The 22432-nt window shown below is 41.8% G+C and overlaps 1 protein-coding gene across 5 annotated transcripts in view; it reads right to left on the reverse strand.

Annotated features, from left to right (window-relative positions):
- ZNF423 (zinc finger protein 423) overlaps positions 1–22432 on the reverse strand; it is a 417541-nt gene that overhangs the window by 196228 nt on the left and 198881 nt on the right. Inside the window, exon 1 of one of the 5 annotated variants that reach the window (XM_072632162.1) lies at positions 2733–4655. The exons of the other annotated variants lie outside the window; for them this stretch is intronic. Coding sequence (XP_072488263.1) covers positions 2733–2751 — 19 coding nt within the window. The 5' untranslated portion in view covers positions 2752–4655. Of the gene's footprint in view, positions 1–2732; positions 4656–22432 lie in introns of those variants that run through there. 5 annotated transcript variants of the gene reach the window in all.

The raw sequence follows: 22432 nt of genomic DNA on the forward strand, positions 1-22432 counted from the left end.
AATGTACTTCGATATAAACCATCTTGCTTAGGCTGGGTTCACAATTTAAAGGCAATAAAGGTACATAGTTAACAGCCTCCTATTGAAATGCATTTTTAAAAAAAAAGATAATATATAAAGAGAAGGTAGAAGAGAGAGGGGGAGGGCACCAAAAGGCTTAAGCAACTTTTTCAGTGAAAATGGAAAACATTTTATGCAGCTACACAATTACTCTTCCCTTTGTACACCACTTGCTATTACAGATTACAGGCAGAGGTCCCCTCTCGAAGCAGAGCTCCCCATAAGTGTTGCAAAAAGCAACCTAACGGCATAATTTCCTTCACTATACTTTGCTACACTTTGCTGGGTTTGACCTTCCTTCAGGCATCCAACAGAGACTTGGCATTATTAACCACTTCCTAGACTGGAAGACTTGGTATAGCACTCAAGTTAGGCCAGACGAGTTGGCAGGCTCCAAGTTTGCTCCATGGCGGAGGACTGATGGAGCCTTCCCTGAACAGCGACCCAGGCTAGCAGCCACAAGTATCCCAACTTTAAAAGCCCAACCCTCAAGTTAGAAAGGCTGAGGATTTGTAAGGAACAGAATACTGGTCACGAAGGCTGGAATTCTAGTCCCAGCTCCAACACACGTTGGCAATGTTCTTTAACTTCTCTAATCCTCATCTATCGTACAGGAACAATAATGTTCATACTACACTACCTGATCCAAAGGGGTTGTTGTGATGAAAGAACTTTGTAAAAAAACCTAAAGTGCTAGAAAAATGAGTTGTTATCCTCATCGTCATCATCAGGAGCACTGCTAACAACATTTGGTTTGCATGGCCTGGGGACCGCATCCCTTGGTTTGCTAAGTATCTCAAAGCACTATGGGATAGCAGGAAAAAAAACACTGAACTTAGAAGACAAGGGGATGTGAGGCCAGGTCTTATCCTTTGCTAACTGTGGGACCTGGGACAGGTTAAGTGACCCAGTGCTCTCTGACACTGTTTCCTCATTACTAAAATGGGGACAATTATACTTGCCCTGGCTAATTCACAGAGATGGAGTCGGAAAGACCCGAGTTCAAATTTTGCCTTACTACTCTTGGCAATTTAATCTCTCTAAGGCAGAGTTTCCTCATCTGTAAAATGGGGATAATAATAGCACCTATCTCACAGGGTTATTGGGAGGGTCAAATGAGATAACAAACGTAAAGAGCTTTGCAGAACTTGAATACTTGTACAACTGTTGACCGTCATTATTTTTATTACATAAAGTGCTTTGTTACAGTAAACAGGGCTAAATGGATATAATTGCTTTCATTATTACTGATAATAGCTGCTGTTATTTAAAAACAGTAACCCTCAAGCTTTACTAAAAAAAATTTTTTCTAAAGGGGTTGGGGGGTGTGTTAATAAGGGTTCCTAGAGGTCTTTTTCTTTTTAAAAAATAAAATAAAAAACAAACAGGAAAAGGGCACCAAAAGGTCTGTGCATGTGTAACCACTGAACAAATTAAAATTAGCTCATTTAATCAGCTTGTAATGGTCTAGCTCTCCCGAGTGATCACTTGGTATACAGCAAACTTCACAGCAGAAATATGAGGGCCAATGTCAGTTTATCCTACAACAAAGGGATTTTCTAAATAGCATGATCAAAACCCAACTAAGGCAAGGGAGAACTAGGGAGACAGGGAAAAAAACCACCATCCTGGTGGGCACCCAGCCTTCCAGTCTTGTCACTTTGAGCTGAATTGTTCTTTTGGCTTTTGTTCTAATTATCTAAACATTTGCACTGACTGTTCTACAAAAGGCGCTTTATCCACATAAATAGGTAATTCTCGTCCACACCACAGTTGCAGGCTCCCTCTCCCACCCTGCCCAACTCTGCCTCTTCCCCACCTCCTAACTCCAGCCTTTCCACCCTAGTTGTTTGGGGGGTTGGAGGGGAAAACCAGGACCCAGATCACCGGATCCCCAGGGAAGTGCCCCTGGGAGCACAAAGCACATCTGAGACCCTGGCTGGTACCAGGTAATATTATTTCCCCTGGGCTAATTCTCCATACAGTCGACCACCTGGGTTAAGTCATTACGGCAATCAATGGAGGGTAGTAGGAAGGAGGAGGGAGATGGAGGTGGGTGGGAGTGGGGGGAGATAATAATGACAGAGGTAGAGAAAAATATTCTATAAAGTATCATCAAAGCAATGTGGTATACTGGGAAGAGCAGTGGACTAGGTAGGATTCCAGTTCTAATACATGGATTCCAAATCTCAGTTTCCTTGTCTAAAAAGCAGTAACAGTTCCTACCCAGCATATTTTATAGGTTTGTTTCGTGATGCACAAGGCAATGGAGGTAGAAGAAGTTTATAAACTATATGGCCCAACACCCTTGCAAGGTACTACTGTTATTAAGGAATTATTAAACTAGCTACAAAGAGTCAAAGTGCCTTCTACAGCAGTGGTGTCATACACTCAGAAATGGGGGGGGAAGGGGTCACCAAATTTTAAAGATCCCTGCAGATCACACATTGACCTAGTTTTGAAATGTAATATTATCTATGCTTTTATTATATTTTCATTTATTTTGCTAAATAGTCCCCAATTATATGTTAATCTGGTTTGGTCTGCCCTCGGAAGTGTCCCAGACCACTTACAACAGCCCAACTCGGTACTTGCCACACTTATCCCCAGCTTACAGATGAGAAAACGGAGGCTCCAGGATTAACTGACTAGAACAAATTAGAAATACTCACTATCACAGGCACATCTCATCCCTGGCACTGCAGAGAGGAATCCTCATAGAAGCTCCTTTAAGACTGACACATGGGGGCCAGTTTGGAAAACGAGGGATACACTTCCTCTTGCACTACTGTTCAGCAGATAGCAGCACTCCCTCACAGGGAATTCCCTTGATCATGAAATTATACATACAAGAAAGAAGAAAAAAAGTACAATTCAAGAATACAGAATCACTTGCCCCAAAGGAACTCATGGTGATGTATGTGAGGCACCATGAAAGATAGTAGTTTCATAAACTTGAAGAGACCTTAGTTTGCCAGCACATCTATTTCCTGGTGCATACCACAAAAACCTGATAGATGTGGTGTTCAGTTATTTTTCTGTCAGGTATGATGCTTCGTGAACCCATTTGGGGTTTTCTTGGCAAAGAGACTGGAGTGGTTCACCATTTCTTTCTCCAGCTCATTTGAAAGATGGAAACAGAGGTAAACAGGGTTAAGTAGCTTGCCCAGGGTCACAAAGCTAGTAAGTGTCTGAGGCTGGATTTGAACTTACAAAGATGAGTCTTCCTCTATCACTGTGCCACCTAGCTGCCTTAATCTGACAAACAGTATAGCCTAACAGGGAGAGTGTAGAACCTGATCATTGTGGAGACCTCGGTTCAAAGCCTACTTCTAACACATTGATATTTCCTCATCTATAAAATGAAGAAGCTGGGCCAAATGGCCTCAAATGTCATCTCTCCTTATGACAGACCAAGTGACAAGGTTGAGCTATACCACACCAGCACAAAGTGGAGGGATTAATTTGATTCTCCAGTTGGGGATAGATGCTTACGAAAGAGCTCTAGGTTTAGAGTCAGAAGATCCGGGTTTAGATCTCAGTTCTGCAATTTGCTCCCCACATGACCTTGAGTAAGTCTGTGTCCTCATCTGTACAATAAGAGAGATAGACTAGATTTTTAATGTCCCTTTTAGCTCTAAAATGAACAATCTGACATTTATCAACCCTCTTGACTTGATTCCTCCTGAATCCAGATGGGGTTTTCAGTGAAATGAATCCCAGAGGAAGGCAATGCCCTCCCAGTCCACACACAGCCTTACTGATGCTAAATCACTCCAGCTTGTTTTCCTAATCTCGTCTGAATTGCTGCTCTAGGAGTAGACAGAGCCATGGAAACTACCCATCCCACTCCCTGGGGCCCTGACAATTTCTAGGACTCATCCAGAGCTCTCCACCCACAGGCACCACCTGTTCTAGAGCAAACCAGTCCTGATGACAAACCCTCCAGGGAATCTGACTCTGGCCCAAATGTGACTCCGTCATGGGTTTCCATTCACAGGCCCTCCCAAACCACACCCAGATGGGGAGACTGTTCAACTTATAATGGAGCCCTCTACAGAACAGGAGACAACAAGGAGACATGCAGAGAAAGGGACAGAGAAGAGAAGAAGGAAAGAAAGGAATAATTAACAGTATAAAGATCCACATTTCTACAACACAGTAAGATTTAAAAAGTGATTTCCACACAATGATTCAGTGTGGTAGGTACTACAAGCATTTCACATTTAAAATGTACTAGAGATTCCACTGGCATATGGGAGCTTCCAGTGAGTAACATCTACCATTGCAGATTGTCACTTTCTCAACAATTTATGTTCCTAGGAGAAACTGAGAGGCTAAATGAATTACCTAAGGTCACAAAGGCAGTATGTGTACGAGATGGGATCTGATGCTCTAAATCACTATTGACTAGAGAGATGCAAATCAAAACAACTCTGAGGTACATCACACCTATCAGATTGGCTAACATGACAAAACAGGAAGATGATAAACGTTGGAGAAGATGTAGAAGAGTTGGAACACTAATTCATTGTTGGTGGAGCTGTGAGCTGATCCAACCACTCTGGAGAGCAATTTGGAACTATGCCCAAAGGGCTACAAAAATGTGCATGCCCCTTGACCCAGCTATATCGCTTCTAGGACTGTATCCCAAAGAGATCATAAAAATGGGAAAGGGTTCCACATGTACAAAAATATTTATAGCAGCACTCCTTGTGGTGGCCATGAACTGGAAATTGAGGGGATGCTCATCAATTGGGGAATGGCTGAACAAGTTGTGGTATATGAATGTAATGGAATACTATTGTGCTATAAGAAATGATTAAGAGTTCAGAGAGGCCTGAAAGGACTTATATGAACCAATGCTGAAAGAAAGGAGCAGAGCCAGGAGAACTTTGTACACAGCAGCAACCACAGTGTGTGAGGAAATTTTCTGGTAGACTTAGTCCTTCACAGCAATGCAAGGATCTAAAACATTCCCAATGGACTCTTGAGGCAAAGTGCCTTCCACATCCAGAGAAAGAACTATGGAACTGGATCACAGAATGAAGCAGACCATTTTTGTCTTGTGTTATGTTTTGTTTTATGATTTCTCCCGTTCATTTTAATTCTTCTATGCAACATGACTAAGGTGAAAATGTATTTAATAAGAATGTATGTGTAGAACCTATATAATACTGAATGTCATCTCGGGGAGGGAAGGGAAAGACAGGGGTAAAAAAATCTAAGATATATAGAAGTGACTGTAGAAAACTGAAAACAAATAATTTTTTTTTAAAAAGGTGGGATTTGAATCCATGTCTTTCTGATTCCAAACCAAGCTCTCTTCCCCTACACCATGTTGCCTCTCATATAACCATTGTTACCAACATAATCCAGAGAAGGAAACAGGGATTCAAGATGTCCTTCCAGGAAGTGGCATAGTCTGGCTCAAGGTCAGTTCTTTTAACTCCACATCATGTTAAATCCACAAGACTATCATTTACATGGTATTTTAAAACTTGCAAAGCTCTCTTCATACATTATATCATTTAAGTAATCTTCCAGTTATCAGTAATGTATCTGTCTATTGGCATGATGCAGAAAGTCCCCACAGTATTAAAGCTTCTCCTAGGATCCTCTTCATTTCTCAAAGTATAAGGTTTCTGCCAGACACATAAAATGCTGCTATTCAAATGCCTCTTTCAAGATGAAGAAAGAAAAACTTGGAAAAGTATAAACTATTTATAAGGCTGAAAAAAAAATGTCCTGCTAACTAGGAGCACAGAATATACATGAACATCTGTCATCCACTGAAATCCTTTTCAAATGCTTTGGTGGTGTGTGGAAAGGATTCTGACTTCTCAAAGGGAAGTGTTTAACTATACTGGTATGCTACAAGTTCCACTGGGTCCTATAGAGCTGGAAAGGGCTTCAGTTGAGTCCCAGAAGTAGATTTTGGATCAATCTCTTATCCCAGGACTATCCTAGGTTCTAAGAGGTTCATCACCAGAAGACTGACCACAAGGTAATGAAACTTTTTTTGCCAAAGCAATTCTCTGTCAATCAATCAATCAATCCATAAATATACGTCCTTAAAAAGTTACTGTGTTCCAGGTAATGGGAAACAAAGAGCAAAAGTGCCAAGTTGTAATTGTAAACATCAAACAAAAGAGTTTTTACTTCACAACAAAGTTAAAGGTAGCCTTTGGAGTTTACTGTAGTAGAAAAGGTACTGGAATACGAAAATGATTTATGGAAAGGTGGAAATATGTGTGGATATAGGGAGTATTCACCCCAGTGAATGGATCACAGACTTCCGGAAGTATCAAAGCATATATCTAGAAACTAAATATGAATAGAGAGCAGCTCTTCAAGATGTGAGGCCAGCCTCACCTTCTCACCATTCCTTAAAGATTGAAAGGAAAAGAATCTGGCCATGCATTGGGACAGTAGGGAGGGGTGGGAAGGGGATAAGAAGTAGCATGGGAAATCAGCTGAGTGAAGACAGGGTGCCAGGTATAGTGAGAGGAGGATAGGCCTTCAAAGTCTTGAACCTCTGGATTCAAACTCTCTCTCTGACACATACCAGCTATGTGACCCTGCAAAGGTTCTCAGCTCCCTAAGCAACTCTTAAGGCTATAAGGTGCATCAGGTGCCAACTTATGTTGGTAGAGAAAATTTCCTCACCAGGAATTCCCTATAGCAATGAAATCACAGGTTTGCACCAGAAAAATAAAATAAAAATGTTAGCTTGAACAGTAAGGGAAGAAGGGGTGTCTGTTTGGGGAAGGGCTCCATTGCTAAAAAGATAAAAGTGAGAAGTTGTTGCCAGAGTCTGTGATTATAAGCAGAACCAAGAAGAGACGGACATGGAGATGGCCACAACTGATCTAGCGAGGAGCTTTCTCAGCAGATGAGGAGGGGAAAGCCCATGCCAGTAAGCGCAATTTTCAGGTATCAGTGCAAAGACTGCCTGCTACTAACTCCTCATGTACCTTGAGGGAAGGCACTTCATGTCTCTTGGACCCCCAAACCTCGCAGGTAGAACTAAGGAGACAGATTAGAATACCTCTAAGGTTCCTTCAAGCTCAAAGTTTGATTCTCTGACCCTAAGACTAGCGTCACTCTGGCTACAGAGAAACATTACCCAGTCCACACCCCTTTGTAGCAGAAGTCTTTTGAAAGAGTTCATTTGCTAAGATCCTCCAAGCTGGAAAGGAAGAACAAATACAGGAAGCACACACTTCAGACTGTGGCTGATATTTTATGTTGCTTGAGATCATAAGGGACAGCTAGGTGAAGCAGCGGATGGCATGCCAGGGCTGGAGTGAGGAAGACCTGAGTTCAAATCCAGCTTCAGACACTTTCTTATTTGTGTATTCCTGGGTAAAAGTCACTTAACCCCATTTGCCTCAGTTTCCTCATCTAGAAAATTAGCTGGAGAAGGAAATGGCAAACAACTCCAGTATCTTTGCCAAGAAAATTCCAAATGGAGTCAAGAAAAGCCAGACACAAGTGAACAACATGATCATTGATCTAGAATTGGAAAGAACCTCAGAGCTCATCCAATCCAACCCTTCATTTTGGTCTCTGGAGGCAGCTAGGTGGTACAGTGGATAGAGCACTGAGCCTGGAATCAGGAAGACCCGAGTTCAAATCTAGCCCCAGACACTTACTAGCTATGTGACCCTAGGAAAGTCAGTTTGCCTTACTTTACTCAACTCAGTAGGGAAAATAGCACCTACCACACAAGCATCCAAAGAAACAATATTTGTAAAATATTTAGCATGGTGCTTGGCACATCTAAGGGGCTATAAAAATGTTTATTCCTTTCCCTTATTCCCTACCCAAGGGGCTCAAAGAGTGACTTGTCCAAGGTCACATAGGTAGTAAGTAATACAGTCTTGGCACTGCTGCCTGGAAACCATTCTCACTGGGATCTGCTGTCCCCTGCTTATCTGCTGATAACAGCTTGTGGTCACAAAGCTCTAAAACAAGCCTCCATCAAAACGCCATCTTCTTGGCAAGGACAGAGAAAACAAAATACAAAAGCATCCTTCTTTCCTTACCTATTTCTGCCAACTTATTCCAGTTCAAGCCTACCAACCACTATGCCTCCCCTCCAAAGAGAACAATTGACTTTCCCAAAGTTACACAGGTAGTAATCAGCTGATCAACAGATATTTACTAAGGATCTCTCGTGTATAAGGCACCATACTAGGCACTGGGGGGTACAAAGAGAAGGAATGAAATATCGTCTATTACAAGAAGTTTAGTAACTGATCTCTCTTTTCACTGCTTCATATCGTCCTTCCCATTGGACCTGAATTAACTTCAGAAGTTCTCACTTTTCTATCTGTGTAGACACCAAGAGGACCATGATAGGTAAATGATTATTAAAAGCCCCCAAATCTGAACTGAATCTGTGAGAGTCCAAAGTGAGTGATAATATTTGATGGGTTACATATATGTTCAAAATGTTTTTAAGCTATTAAAACTTCAAATAACACTAAGACTTTAAGAATATCCTATATTAACTTGTTGGTTTAAACCTGTGATTTTTTTTTAATCCATCGAAGCAACTCCCAACCTCTCTCCTCATTTCTATCACCGGGCTTCCCTAACTTCCTTCAAACCGCAGCCAAAAATCCTACCTTCTACATTCCCTTCAATGCTAGTAAATTCCCTCTAATATTTCCACTCTATCTTGTATGTATCTAGTGTGTATGGATGTTTTTGCATGCTCCGTTGTATGCCCCCTCCCCTCCTTAGACAGTCAGCTCCTTGAGAACAGGGACTGTCTTTTGCTTTCACTGTGTCCCAAGCAATGAGGGTGCTTTAAAAATGTTTGGCTATCAAAGCGGATTGAATAATACTCTACAACTGAGGGATGTAGAGAGTTGCCTGGGGCACAGAGAGCAAGTAGCTTTCTTAGGGTCACAAAGTCAGTATATGTCAGAGACCTAGGTCCTCCCGACTCTGACGCTGGCTCCCTCTCCACTATGACACCATGCTTTGCCCATAAAGAAACTCATGATTTGTTCCAATCTCTACCTAGATGGTGTATAGGATAGATATACATTCCCACAAGTACTTTGTTTCCCTCTAGAATCACTGAACTAGGTCTCCAAGCCATCAGGAAGAAAAATCTACCTAGAGAGTGAAGCTGGTTAATATTAAAAGCAGCAGCAGGAGGCTGCTCCCCTCTCCCCAGGATTCTCCCCAGTCAAACATACAAACGCCTGGCAATACCATCTGGCACCCATATAAACTTTTATGCTTGTTGAAAGTGTTCTCTCACATGTACCATCTCATCTGAACCCTAATTACAATGCTATAAGGTAATGATAACAACCACTACAGACAATGCAAAGGAAATCAAAATCATGTGACAGTTAGATGGCCCAGTGGATAGGGTGATGGGTCTACAGTCAGGAAGACATGAGTTCAAATCCAGCCTCAAGATACTTAGCAGCTGTATGACTGTAGAAGCAAGTCATTTAACCTGGTTGCCTCAGTTTCCTCATCTGTATAATGGGAATAATAATAGCACCCACCTGCCAGGGTTCTTGTAAAGTTCTAATGAGATAAGAATTAGAAAGTGCTTCAGATAGTGCCTGGCACATTGCAAATGCTATATAAATGGGAGCTCTTATCATTATGGGAGAACAGGATCCCCGGTATGGTCTCTACTACTGGAATTATTCAAAAGATATCTTCCTTGATCCTACAAAGGATGAACTGAACATTCTTTAACTGCAAAAAAGAAGTTATTTGCCCCACCTATTCAACAGTCCATAGAAAAGTAAATATGGTACAAGAGAATAATATCATGGTACCACATTTCTCTGAACCCTATCCACAAAAGAAGAGGAAGATAATGATGCTAATAGCTGGTATTTATAAAGCACCTTAAGGTTTGCAAAATACTTTGCATAAATTACTTCATTTGATGATCACAACAATTCTGACAATCTGTTTTACTCAGAGAAGGGACTATTATTCCCATGCCAGAGATTAGGAAATTGAGGCCCAGAAGGAACTGGATGTGGAGTTAGCAGACCTAGGTATAAATGTTGGCACTGATATTTAACTGGCAATGTGACCTTGGGTCAGTCACTTCCCCTTTCTACGCCTATAAAATGGGAATATAAAAGGAAGGGGGAAGAAGCCCACATAGAAAAAGAAGGTGAGGAGCCTGCTTCCAGAAGTCATGATGGTTAGTAATGGAAGAGCCCTAACGCCACGATTTCAGCATGGACAGATATAATACAACTGATTTTGGTCTGCTTACCAGTTTGATGAAGAGACAGGCTGTTGACTAGGATGCACTGAAAAGGTACCAACCATCCAAAATAAGGTGGTCCTCATTCCTGACATATAGGTTTCTGACATATCCCCCATTACAAGTATAAGAATAATAATACAAACATAATAAACCATCCAGGATTATTATAAGAGAGGTCCTGGATAAATCTGGCAATTAAAGTGAGTTACTATTCTCATCATTATTAAGTGAACTTTGTGATAGTTCCACAATTAGTCACCAGCCAAATCCATTGGGGCTGATGTTTTCTGTTGCTGAGATTCATGAGAGCATAGATATATCACTAGAAAGAACCTCAGAGCTCACCAAGTCCAACAAACTTTTAGACAGCCAACAGACCCAAAGAAGTTATAGGTCACACAGGTAGTGAGTAACAATCTTAGCACTGCTACCTGGAAACAAATTAGGCCTATATCTAGAATCCAAGACTCTCTGTTCTTGTGCCAAACACACAGTTCCCTGCACTAGCTCTTCCAATGAATACTCTGCAGGGATCCCGCTCCTGTAACAGAATAAGTTCTAGAACCAATTCCAAAAGCTGTCTGGTAGGACTTAGGTATCCTCCTCCTCCTCCCTGACCCCACCATCATTCGGTGGGTCCCAACACCCTAGCTGCTTCCCTCTAGTTCTCTCTCAGTCAGGAGGAAGCAATCCCTCTTTCATTCCCAGTGAACATCCACAAATTGTGATAAGCACACAGGTTTTCAACAGACTCATTGTCTGGGCCTTCACTCTCATAAGCTGATGGCAAATGCTGGCTGTGTCCCATTTATTTCTGGATCCCCTTTCAGGGCACGCCTGGTCTGTGGCCTTCTCTCTTTACATCCAGCACACATGGTCAGGCTGGCCAAATACATGTGAAGAAGGTAATAGATGGATCAGTATCTACTAGGGCTCCCTCTGAGTGCAGGAAAGAGGATGAAATCCAAGGCTCTGGTTTGTGACTTGAGAAAATGGTTCTCACCTAGATTTTTTTTCCACTTTATTTCCTTTTCATTCTGAATTTAGCCAAACACCAAATAAAATTAGTATTTTTATATACACTGTAGAAAAAGAGAAGATGGTATATGAAACTGCAAATCTTGGAATGGCTTGTTCTCCTTTCTTTTTAAGTATAATATAATAAGTATAAATATATGTATAAATATAATAAGTATATAATAAATGTAATAAATTCAACATGTAACTTTCAAAGCTGTCCTGCTTGTCTGAGATTCTTTCTGGTCTTCCTTTTCTTTTTGTCTCATTTCTTTTTCTAGCCAGATAACTGTTAACTAAACAATGTTAAGGTTTAACATTGGGAGGATGGATGGGAAAGGCTGTCCCAAAAGCAGTGGAAAAAACAATGAATTGAGAGTCAGGAGACCTGGATTCTAATTCTGATTCTGCCACTAACTCACAATAAACAAGATACTTTCCCTCTTGTGGCCCCAGGTCTGCCATATGTAAACATGACTATATACTGCTAGATTGTCTTTAAAGGTCCCTCAACCTCACCACCATTCTATCTATACTAAGATCATAGATTTAGAGCAATAAGAGACTTTTTGAGATCTTCAAGGCTCTCTCTTTTTTACAAATGAGCCTATGATTCTAGGATACTGGGTTATTAAGTGGAAAATGGAACAGAGCAGAACTTCCCCCAAATTCACACCATATCATTTAAGGATAGAACATCACCATTAAACAAATTCCTGATTACCAATACTTCTTGGTGGACAGTTCAGTGGATTCTAATCAGTTATGTTTGGGAAGGGGGTGTTGCTTTTTGCATTTTCAAAGACAAGAGGTTTATTTTCCTAAAGAAGTTTCCCAGAGGCTAATATTAACCTCAGACTACAATCTCTGAGCATCCATCCGCTGGCTATGGGAGGCAGCCCAGCAGCAATCTGGGTGGCAGGGGAAAGACGGCTGGAATTTTGCAACTAGCTCTTGATACAGTCTGGTCATGAGGCCAGCTGGAGCTGGGTGAAGAGACTGTTCAAAAACCTTCATTTTCCCACAGCCTTATCTTGGACCAGGGTAAGCAACCAAAGAATAAAACTCACTTGGGACTGACCATTTCTTCATCCACCTAGATTCACCATGGAACTAATTAGTAACGAAAGGCCAAGTCAGAGGGAGAGGGAGACCAGAATTTGGATAGCCACAAAGTCTCTAGAAGTAGGACACAGAGAGAAGGCAGGGAAGAGTCCAGTCCTTGCACAGCCAAGGATTAAGGCTTATTAATCATTCCAGACAGAGTCTCAAAAAACAACGACTACAACTAGGATGAAATGGATGAGCCAAGTAAGTGCCGGCTTGCCCGGAGGTCCCCAGTTGAGTGCAGAATGGAAGTCAGCACCAAGCTGCACAATCCAAAATAGTGTCTCTCATCACAAGAGCCCAGTTCTGTTAAGAGAGAGGGCCCAGAGTGAGCTGAATTGGCCTAGCTCAGTGAGAGAAGGGGAATATTGGGAACTGACCTACTGAGTCAGATCATGTAAGAATAGTCCATCAGCGTCAATAATCCATGGTGCAGTCCAGGAAAAAGAGCCAGGATTCAAAGAGTGAACGGTGGTGGCTGGCACCTATGGAACTTGGAGAAGAAAGCTGATCAGGTAGTTACGAGCTGAAGTCAACAGGGGCTGAGAAGGGAATTCAGGGAAGACAAAAGAGCAGATACAAGAAAAGAAGAGAGAGAACAGATTCATGATGCGACAAAGCAGGGCCAAGTTCCTGACCTGAACGGGTGAGTCCAGCAGTGGAGAATGCTGTGGCCAACAGGCCAAATCCTGATCAGAGAAGTAGAGGAGGACCAAACAACAGCTGGGGAGAAGGAAACTGCTTTAATGGATTTTTCAAGGGAAATTAGGCTTTCTAATAAGATGGCTCAATGCCTCCAAGCCACTATCCTTCCTGGCAGCAGAAGTTGGTTCCAGTTTTAAAGGAATGGGCTCAGATTCTCCCAAAGATTTAAGGAATTGTGTCCTTGACTTTTTCACTCCAATGATCCTCTGGGTGAGAAGTCAGGGGGCCAAAGTGGAAAATAATCAGAAACTCAATTAGTTTTCTCTCTGTCAAGATAGAAGATCCTGACCATATCAGATTCAGTTCCAGATATGCCTTGGATGGCTTGTGAAACTAGGGCCTTGGCAGAAAGCAAACTAACTCAAGTCTCTAATTCCAAATGATACAGCCAAGAGGCCAGAAACACTCTGCAGTTCTGGTTGCTGGGTTTTCTATGCCTTACACAGAATAGGAGCTTTTGACTTAAATGGGTTCCAGTCTACAATAGAGAGAAAACCCAAGGCTATCAGAAAAACATGTTTCCGTCACAGAACGGGTACAGGATTCTGGGACCAGAACTGGAAAGAAGTTAAGCTGGTCCCCAAAGACATCTTGCCCTGGATAGAAAGCCCACACAAGCTGATTAATAAAAACATCATTGTCCTAGGAATGAGAGACCTGGGGTCTGGTCTAGAGCCACTAGATGGCGTGGTAGATATAGTGCTTGACCAGGAGACAAAAAGACCTGAGTTCAAATTCCAGCCTCAGCCCCTTAAGGTGTATACCCGAGCAAATCACTTCACCTGTCTCAGCCTCCATTTTATCATCTGTAAAATGACAAGCGTAGTACCTACCTCCTGAATGTGTTGTGAGAATCGGTTGAGTTAAGTGGAAAGCACTTTGCAAACCTTGAAGTGCTATATAAAAAATATTTTATATGATTATATATAATAATAACATTATTATTAGATAAGCCACTGATTCCTCATGTGACCTTGGGTCTCTGAATTTTAGTTACCAAATCCATAAAATACGACTTTTCTCAAACGGCTGTGAGAAGTCGGTGAGGTAAAAGCCTCTCTTTAAAAGTATAAAGTACACACAACAAGGCATCCTCCACCCAAAAAGGGAATATTCTTAATTACAGGGTAGTTTTACAACACCCACCGCAGAAAGATAAAGTGCCTGCTGCTCACTGTCGCTGCCAGCTTTGGGTGGAATTGTTCAAGCATCCTTTTTTGGTGGGCTTTGGAAAAAAAAACCGCCAGTGTGGTTCGAATTAGATGGCATCTTCAGGGCATTAAATTAAAAAAAAAAAAGGAACCACCCCAAATGAGTAAATTTCAGTTCCTTTATGAAGCCAAGCCAGAAACACTCAGATAACAATATCTCAGAGGAGATGTCTGATGGGGGAAAAATAAAAATAAAAGGAGGGGCACTCGAATTTTCTTAATTAGCAAGCTGATTAGGTAGTGGCCTATACGGAGGAACGGTGATCCGTCCACAGAAGCTTACGCACCTCCAAAAAATAGAAAACCAAAAAAAGCCAAGCTTTCCTCCTTAGCTGGTGCTGCCAGCCCAGGTAGCGGAGCAGCCTGCTTTGTGTCCGTCCCCCTGACATCGGGAGGGGAGGCGGGGCGGGGGCTTCGCCTCGGGGCCGCGGAGCCCGGGCTGGCAGTCCTGCCCGGCGCTGCCCGCCCAGGCACACATCAATCCGCTAACTAGGTGCCTCCCCCTCTGCCGGGAAACTAGCACGTGCGTGTGCAGCCCGGCTAACGCGGCTTCGGGGGCTGCCTCTACCTACCTGCCAGGGGGTGGGCTAACGAGGGAGGGCAAGGAAATCACCCAGAGCTGAAGAGTTTAGGCGAAGGGGACCCTTCGTTATAAGTTCAATCAGATGCCGTTTGTTACGTTAACCTATTATCGATGGAAACTCCATCTGCCAAAGACGCGAGGTCCATGAAGGTTTTCACGGCCCCAAACCACAAACAGACACCAGGACACACAGACACACAGACACACAGACACACGTCCACGCGGACGCAGAAAACACTCACTGGCGAGGAGGGGGCCCTGGCCTTGAACTCCCAGCACCTGCTCTCACACACCGGGGAGAAAAAGCGCTAGAAACACAGAGCCGCCCCCGGCCGCATTCTCCCAGGGTTGCCCCACCTCCTCAGTGGGGGCACCCCCCGGGCAGCGAGGGGGCCGCTTGCAGCACTTCTTCCAACCAGGTCATTACCCCCCCCCCCCCCACCTGACACAGTCTGAACAGATCCCTTTACCTACAACAAATAAGCTAAGCAGCCCCCAGCCAGGTAGAAACGGACTCAGGTAATCCCTTTTTTACCTAGGTTTCCTCCCAACAACCTGCCCGACCCGGTGGAGAAGCCAGCAACAGCCAGGGGTCTTTAAAAGAATAAAAAGCCACACAGCTAAACGGCCTCAGTTTCTGTCTTGGCCGGCACAAACTTATTTTTATCAGTGGAGTATTTTTCCCCCAACTTTCAAGAAAGAATGCCATATATGCAAAATTCTGGTGCCCCATTACAAAATAATTACATGATAATTACATGAGCATTAAGATGTCTACCCCCTGAGTAAAGCCACTGCGCCCAGCCGCTAACGGAGGCAGCCCTGGAATGTTTCAGCTTATTAAGGAGAATTCCAGCATTGAGCAAAAGCCCCAGCTGAAGCACATTCTAACTCTTTTACTCCTCTGATTTCTAATTAAAAATTAAAACAGGTTCCTTTCTTGGGCAACCCAATTATACTGAAACATCATCAGGCTTGGGGGGTGGGGGGGAGAGAAAAAAAAAGAAAGAAAACTTTTCTTTAAGGCTAAGCAACTTCTCCACATCCATCAGTTCTCTAAGGTTTTTGCTTTGTTTGGGGTTTTGCTCTCTAGACAGTTTTACCAACACAATCTGCCGGCTCCTTGCCCTGAGTCCTCACCCTGACCCTCCTGCCACAGATTAGGAAGCCTATACTGGCCAATGAAAAGGCACTGCCCCAGCTCACCTTGTGTCTCCAGCTTTTTTCAAAGGCTAGATTTCACTGTAAAGGAAGCTTTTTCCTGTAATTCCTTGGTTGTTAGTGAGCTCTCCTGCCTTCAAATTATTATATCATAGAGGATTATAGATTTTGGAGTTGGTAGGGTCCTCAGAAGCTGTCCTCCTTTTGTAGATAACTGAGTGAGGCCCAAGGAAGTCGATCCAAGGTCATACTAGTAGTTTATGTCAGAGGTGGAACTCGAACCCAAGTCCTCAGACTCCAAGGCTAAGTGATCTTTCTCTACTATACCATGCTCCATACTTACTTACTTGCCAACATGCTCCTAGGATACAAATTCATAGGGCAAGAGTGTTATTTTTGTACCTTGAATTTAGCGTGGGATTGGTTATCATCTGATTGCTCAGGCCCTGCTCACCTCTGTCTGAAGCTGAAAACCCAAAGTCAGCTCAGAAAGATCTAGCGTTCCTAAAACCCTGTTCTTCTGTCCTGGTCCCTTCCTCCCCCAAACTCAAGTTACCTTGAAAGGCCGACCTGGACACCTAACTCAGATACCTGGCAACAGAGTCAAGGAAAGGAAGGGGGGACAAGCCCCAGACTGTAATATTTTTTTACCCTGGTAACCCTCTACAATCTGAATGCACCCTCTTGTCTACCCAGTTTTATCAAGATGCACTGTGGGAGAGTAAAAAGCACAATGACTTTGTAATGAATGAGCTGACCCAGGGTTAAATCTCATCTTCGCTCTATATTGTTAGGTAAGTCACTTAATCTCACTGGATCTCAATTTCCCCATTTGTAAAATGAAGGCATTGGACAAGATGATCTCTCAGGAGTCATTCAAATCTGAATCTTATGGTCTAATGATCTGTCACTACACCCCCAGCAGATGCCCTCTGCCTCCAAACTAGTTTCCATATTGTGTTCAGTACTCACTATACTCATTCCATACTCCATGCTGTTTCACCGGTCCCTGGAATTATCTCCCCATTCCTTATGGCTATCCAAATTTTTCCCATCCTTCAAAGACCTTGCTTACACCTCAACTTTTCCAGAAAACCTTCACTGAGTACTCAAATGGACAAGAAATGTGCCTTTGCCTGAATTCCTATCACACAGTCCTAACCATCCAATCTAGCACTCACCTGTATTCTTATTTCATATATCTTACAGTCTTTTCTCAGATGGCATTATGCAGATCACACTGAGCCCCAACATACTATAAAAACTCCTCGTTAAAATCATAATTCTACAAAAACATTGGCCTAACATCCACATTAAAAAATAAAGTGGATGAAATAAGCAAATTGTCCAGATCCAGCTGGATAGAAAGACCACTGAATTAGTATGGGTGTGTGTATGTGTGAGTATATAAAACATATTCATAGACACATGTCACAGGCCAAGACACATACAGTGTGTACTTTTCATGTCTATGTGTCCACACATATTATGTACACATATTTTATGAGTTGTGTATGAATACATATATATAATAATTACATATTGTATAATAAAACATGATTAATTATATAATCAATATTTAATCATATGTTCTATAGAGACACAGACGTGTATATATGTGTGTGTATGTATATGTTTAGGGGGCTTGACTCAGGTGCTATGTATACATCTGTGGAATGGGGGATACAGTATTATTCGTGCCCAGAAGTTCAAGTCCTGAGTTCAAGTCCTGCTTTTACCAAATCGTGGCTATGTGACCTTGGGAAAGCTCAAAAAATTCTAAACAGTTCTTTAAGACTATAAATTGTAGGGAAGTATCCTTAACTGTTACTCCAACATCAATAAAATCATAGGTACAATTCCTATCTCCTATATATCAAATAAGTCCTATAGGTGAACAGACCCAGAATTGAATAGATTAAAGTGCATTTGAGAAGCTTCATATAATAGACAATAAAAATCCATTGAATTTAACTACAGAATTTTCAATAGTCTCAAACTGCTCATACCACAAAAGTCCACCTCTTAATACCAATATTCTCTCATATGGCTAGAAATCATGGAAGACCACAGTTTTAGAAGAATTAAAATTTCAGGTGACCCACAAATCAATGGATTCAGAATAGCACCAGAAGAGCCTGGGGAATAGTTGAGGGAGACTGGGGAAAGAAGGGAGGTAAGGGGAGCTCAGAAGGAGCAGCAGTGGGTGACCCTGTTTGTTCGTGGACCCAACACAACCTCCCTTGTTTGGATGAGGTAAGTCTTAAATTTAGCTTTTCCCTGAATTCTTCCAAACAACCTCTTAAATCTTTCATTGTTACTCTGGCTGGTCATGGAGAAAAGCATTCAGAAACTGACCCAAATGACCAGTAGGAGTGATGAGGTGAAATAACATATGTATATGAACAAACTTTGAAAAGGAGAAAAAGCTATATAAAGGAAAAGAATTTTAATTGTGCATGTATATGCTGTCTCTCTATTTTAAAAATATAAGCTCTCTGAAGGCAAGGACAGTTTTTGCTTTTTCTTTGTAACTCCAGATCAAAGCACAATTCCTGGCATATACAGGAAGTAGATGTTTGTTAATTATTTTCATCATCATTAGCTAGTGACAATCTAGATTTGCAGAAAGGGTTTTCATTTTTGACAGACATCCATTCTTCAGGATAAACCAGAGGTCAAGTTGCTTTTAATCTCCTGCATTCAGGGCAAGCTCACTCCTAAACTAGAGAAAGTCCAAGTAAGTTCAAGTATTCCAAACTACTTCTGCTCTCTTTCAGCTAGGTCCAAAAAGCAGCCCATCTGTCTTCCTTCCCACCCAGTCAAAATCCAGTCCTTTCAGTTGTGTTACAGTATTGCCAAAGAGACAACAACATAGGTGTCTGGGTTTCCATGGAATTCATTGGATTGCTGCAGTTTATCCTCCCTGAAATTCCCTCCCAATGGCAATGACCTAAGCAGCTGCCCTAGCACTCCTGTATGATGTCATCAATAGAGGATTAGGCCCATTGGGCATGGATTAGAAGGGAGAGAAACTGCTGTGGCAGACTTAGCTAGCGGCTGCTGCTCATTTTCAGGCAAATGCTCTTGTTAATTAAAATACATCTGAGCTGAGCACACACTAGCAACGAAGTTTTTTTTTTTTTTCAATATCTGCTATACCAAACCATATCATTAATTCAGGTGAAAGTTAAACCAAGAGGGTGCCTAATGTCCCAGGCCAGAATTCTCTTGGTCTTCAGTATAGCACTAACTAAACTTACCAGTTGCAAAGTGGGAAAAATTCATCTCTTTTTTCTGTCTCTCTTGTACAGCCTTATTTCAACTTGAAAGGGAGATGACTTTGCTGATAGGAGGTATAACGAACTAGCTCACTGCTCAGATGGCCATGTCATACAGAAATACATTGTCATGAAATCTGGAAACTAGAAGGAACCTTGACAAGTCATCTGGTCTACCATCTTGTCTTTAGTCCAGAACCTTGCTGAAAACTGGCCACCCCAGGATACTTGTTAGGGATTTCCCCTCTCAGTTCACACACAGGCCAGCTATCTAGGAGAGAAGCCTCAATAAATTTACCTGAGTTTATGCATAATCCAGACCCTTTGCTTCTACTTCTTCCATCTCTTATCTTAACAGGAGAGGCAAGGAAACCTAAATCAGTTCACCAAACACTCTAAAAACAGTTCCCATAAAAAAAAAATGTGTAAGCTCTCTGAAGGCAGAGACTATGTCTTCTATTTCTTTGATCTCTTCCCATAGCACCAAGCACATGTTGGGCACTGTATATTTGTTGCGTTAAGAAACAAAAGTCAGCCTACTTTAGGAAGGAAAAGCAATATAGCATTGCCACCCAGCACATTTTAACAGATCTCTCTCTTAAGCACATCTGCAAGTCCAGGGTTCTTAAGCCATTCAGAGAATTTCCCTTGAAGGCCCAAATAACCAGAAGTAGACCATGCCACAGAACCCAGTTATAGGAGAAACTTTCAGAAATGGACTGAAACTTTGAGCAATAAACACTTGGAGAATCCAAAACGTGTGCATCTGCCTTGGACAAAATTTCATGCCATAAACATGCAGTTTTTATACATTGAACAATAAATGTTAATAAACAATACTCATGTTTTTATATTGCATATTTTTCTGAATGTTATTAATTAAAAGCATGGGTTCAAGTTTTCTTCTGTTATATACCACCTCAATGAGTATACAAATCATTATCCTCTCACTGACCCCATGCAGCTAGGACTATAAATTACAGACAAATTGCCAGTCTGCATCCATGGAGGGAGTTCCCACGCTGGAAGTTTCCCACATGGATGAAATCACAGGTCTGGATCTTGTTTTACCTTCACTACATATGTGAGGCCGTGTAGTGATTTTTGCCTTACCTGATATGGTAGAGTTCTGTTGTAATTCAATTATAGATTATCATGTAAACACTGATATGTAGGATAGGCATTTTAATTAATCCAGTACAGTATTCTGGTTCACAGAGTTACCCTACCAATTTCTGAAGAGGTAGTAGCCAACAAAATATACTTAGCACATTAAATAGCACAGATAATTTCATCTGTGAATGATGATTGAGAAGCCACTAAAGATACCTGGATGTGTCAGTGAGACATCATAATGAAAAACAACCCTTACTGCCTTGTAAATGTGTAAAATAATGCCTTATTAATAATGTTTATTTATACCCCAATAATTTTTCATTCCAAAAATAGTCATTTTATTAAGCTTTGCAATAGTTCTTTAGAACTCTAAAATATGAATATAGCAAGACTGTTGTCCCAAGACTGTTCCTAAATGAACCCCATTCAAAAGAGATGAGAATGAAATAGCAATATAAATAAAAATACTAAATAGTCCTTTATGAATCACTTTAAAGTTTACAAAGCCTTTCCACACTCATTGTCTCATCAGTCTCTCACAACGACCCTGTGGGATAGACAAGGCAGGAGTTATTCCCATTTTAAAGATGAGGAAATTGTGGGCTCACACAGGTCAAATGGCTTGTCCAAGGTCACTCAGCTAAGTGGTAGAGAAAGCTCTTCTGAATCCTACACCAGTGCTCTTCCCACTGCACCCCAATGAGGACATGCCAATTAGTCAAAAACTCTGTTAGTGGAAATGCCAGAGGATTATAGAGTTCAATGGAGTTGAATTCTTGGCCATTCCGGGTCAATCTCTTATTTTCTCTTCCTCTTGCTTCTCCTTCTCTCCCTCCCCCCTCTCCTTCTTTTCTTCTTTCCTTCCTCCCTTTCTTTTTTCATTGCTCCCTTCCTTCTTCTGTTACTCTCTTCCTTTCTCTTCAGCTCTCCCTCCCTGCCAAGGCTTCCCTTGAATTATGAGAAAGGGCCCTGATAGAGCCCAAGGTTCCAGTTAGACTAATACTCTCATTCTTTCAAGTCCAAGTTGGAACGAGACGATGATGCTCAACACAGACTTTTACAAAATGAGTTAATCTCAGACCTTAAACTCAGCCTGATAGAACCCAAAAAATTGGACAATTGCCAGATCCAAATTAACGGGGTAAAATCCTCCTTAGTCTTGGTCGCAAAGGTCAAGGAACTTAGATCAGTGTTTGGAAAATGATTATATTGTGAACACAGAACAAGTTTCAATGAGTTGGGGGGTCAGGGAGGAGGAGTAAAAACACTTTGAATTTGAAAAAATGGCAGGTTGTCAAAGTATTCATTTCTGTAACTAGTAATTCCAGAGTATCTGCTCTAGTTTGTGAGAAGACAAGAAAATAGCCAGAATCCAAAGCAAATACTGTTCTCCAGTTTAAATGGAAAATGAAACCTAGCTTCTCTTTTGACCCTGCCTTCCTATATCCCCACCTCTGATACTGGGAAAGATGTTGTTAATCAGGCATTTTGGGGGTGAGGGCAGCATTTTGCTGGGGGAGGAGGCAGGGAAGGAATTGTGTATTAACATTGTCAAATTTGCAGCAGCAGTAGACTTCATAAAGTAAACGGGGCAGATTTACAATGCACTTGAATGACATAGTGTACACAGTGAAAACTGAGGTTAATGAGACCTTATGCTTGATAATTTAACCACCGATGTCAGAAAATGCAAAGTTACAGCTCCCCAACCCAGCTTCCCATGCTCAAATGATATTGTGGCAGCCCTGCGTGCCCGGTGCCTGCCATCACCTACAAGTATGCCCCTGCAGATTCACAGCTGCTGTGGGGATCGTAATTCTGAATTTCCTGACTTCTGTGAATTTACATTTTCGAACATAATGTTGCATCATCAGATCTTTTATTTCCACCAAATTCTTGCCTTTTCTCCATTCATCTTCAA

This window comes from Notamacropus eugenii, chromosome 1 (assembly GCF_028372415.1).
Source record: "Notamacropus eugenii isolate mMacEug1 chromosome 1, mMacEug1.pri_v2, whole genome shotgun sequence".
NCBI classification, from domain to species: Eukaryota; Metazoa; Chordata; class Mammalia; order Diprotodontia; family Macropodidae; genus Notamacropus; species Notamacropus eugenii.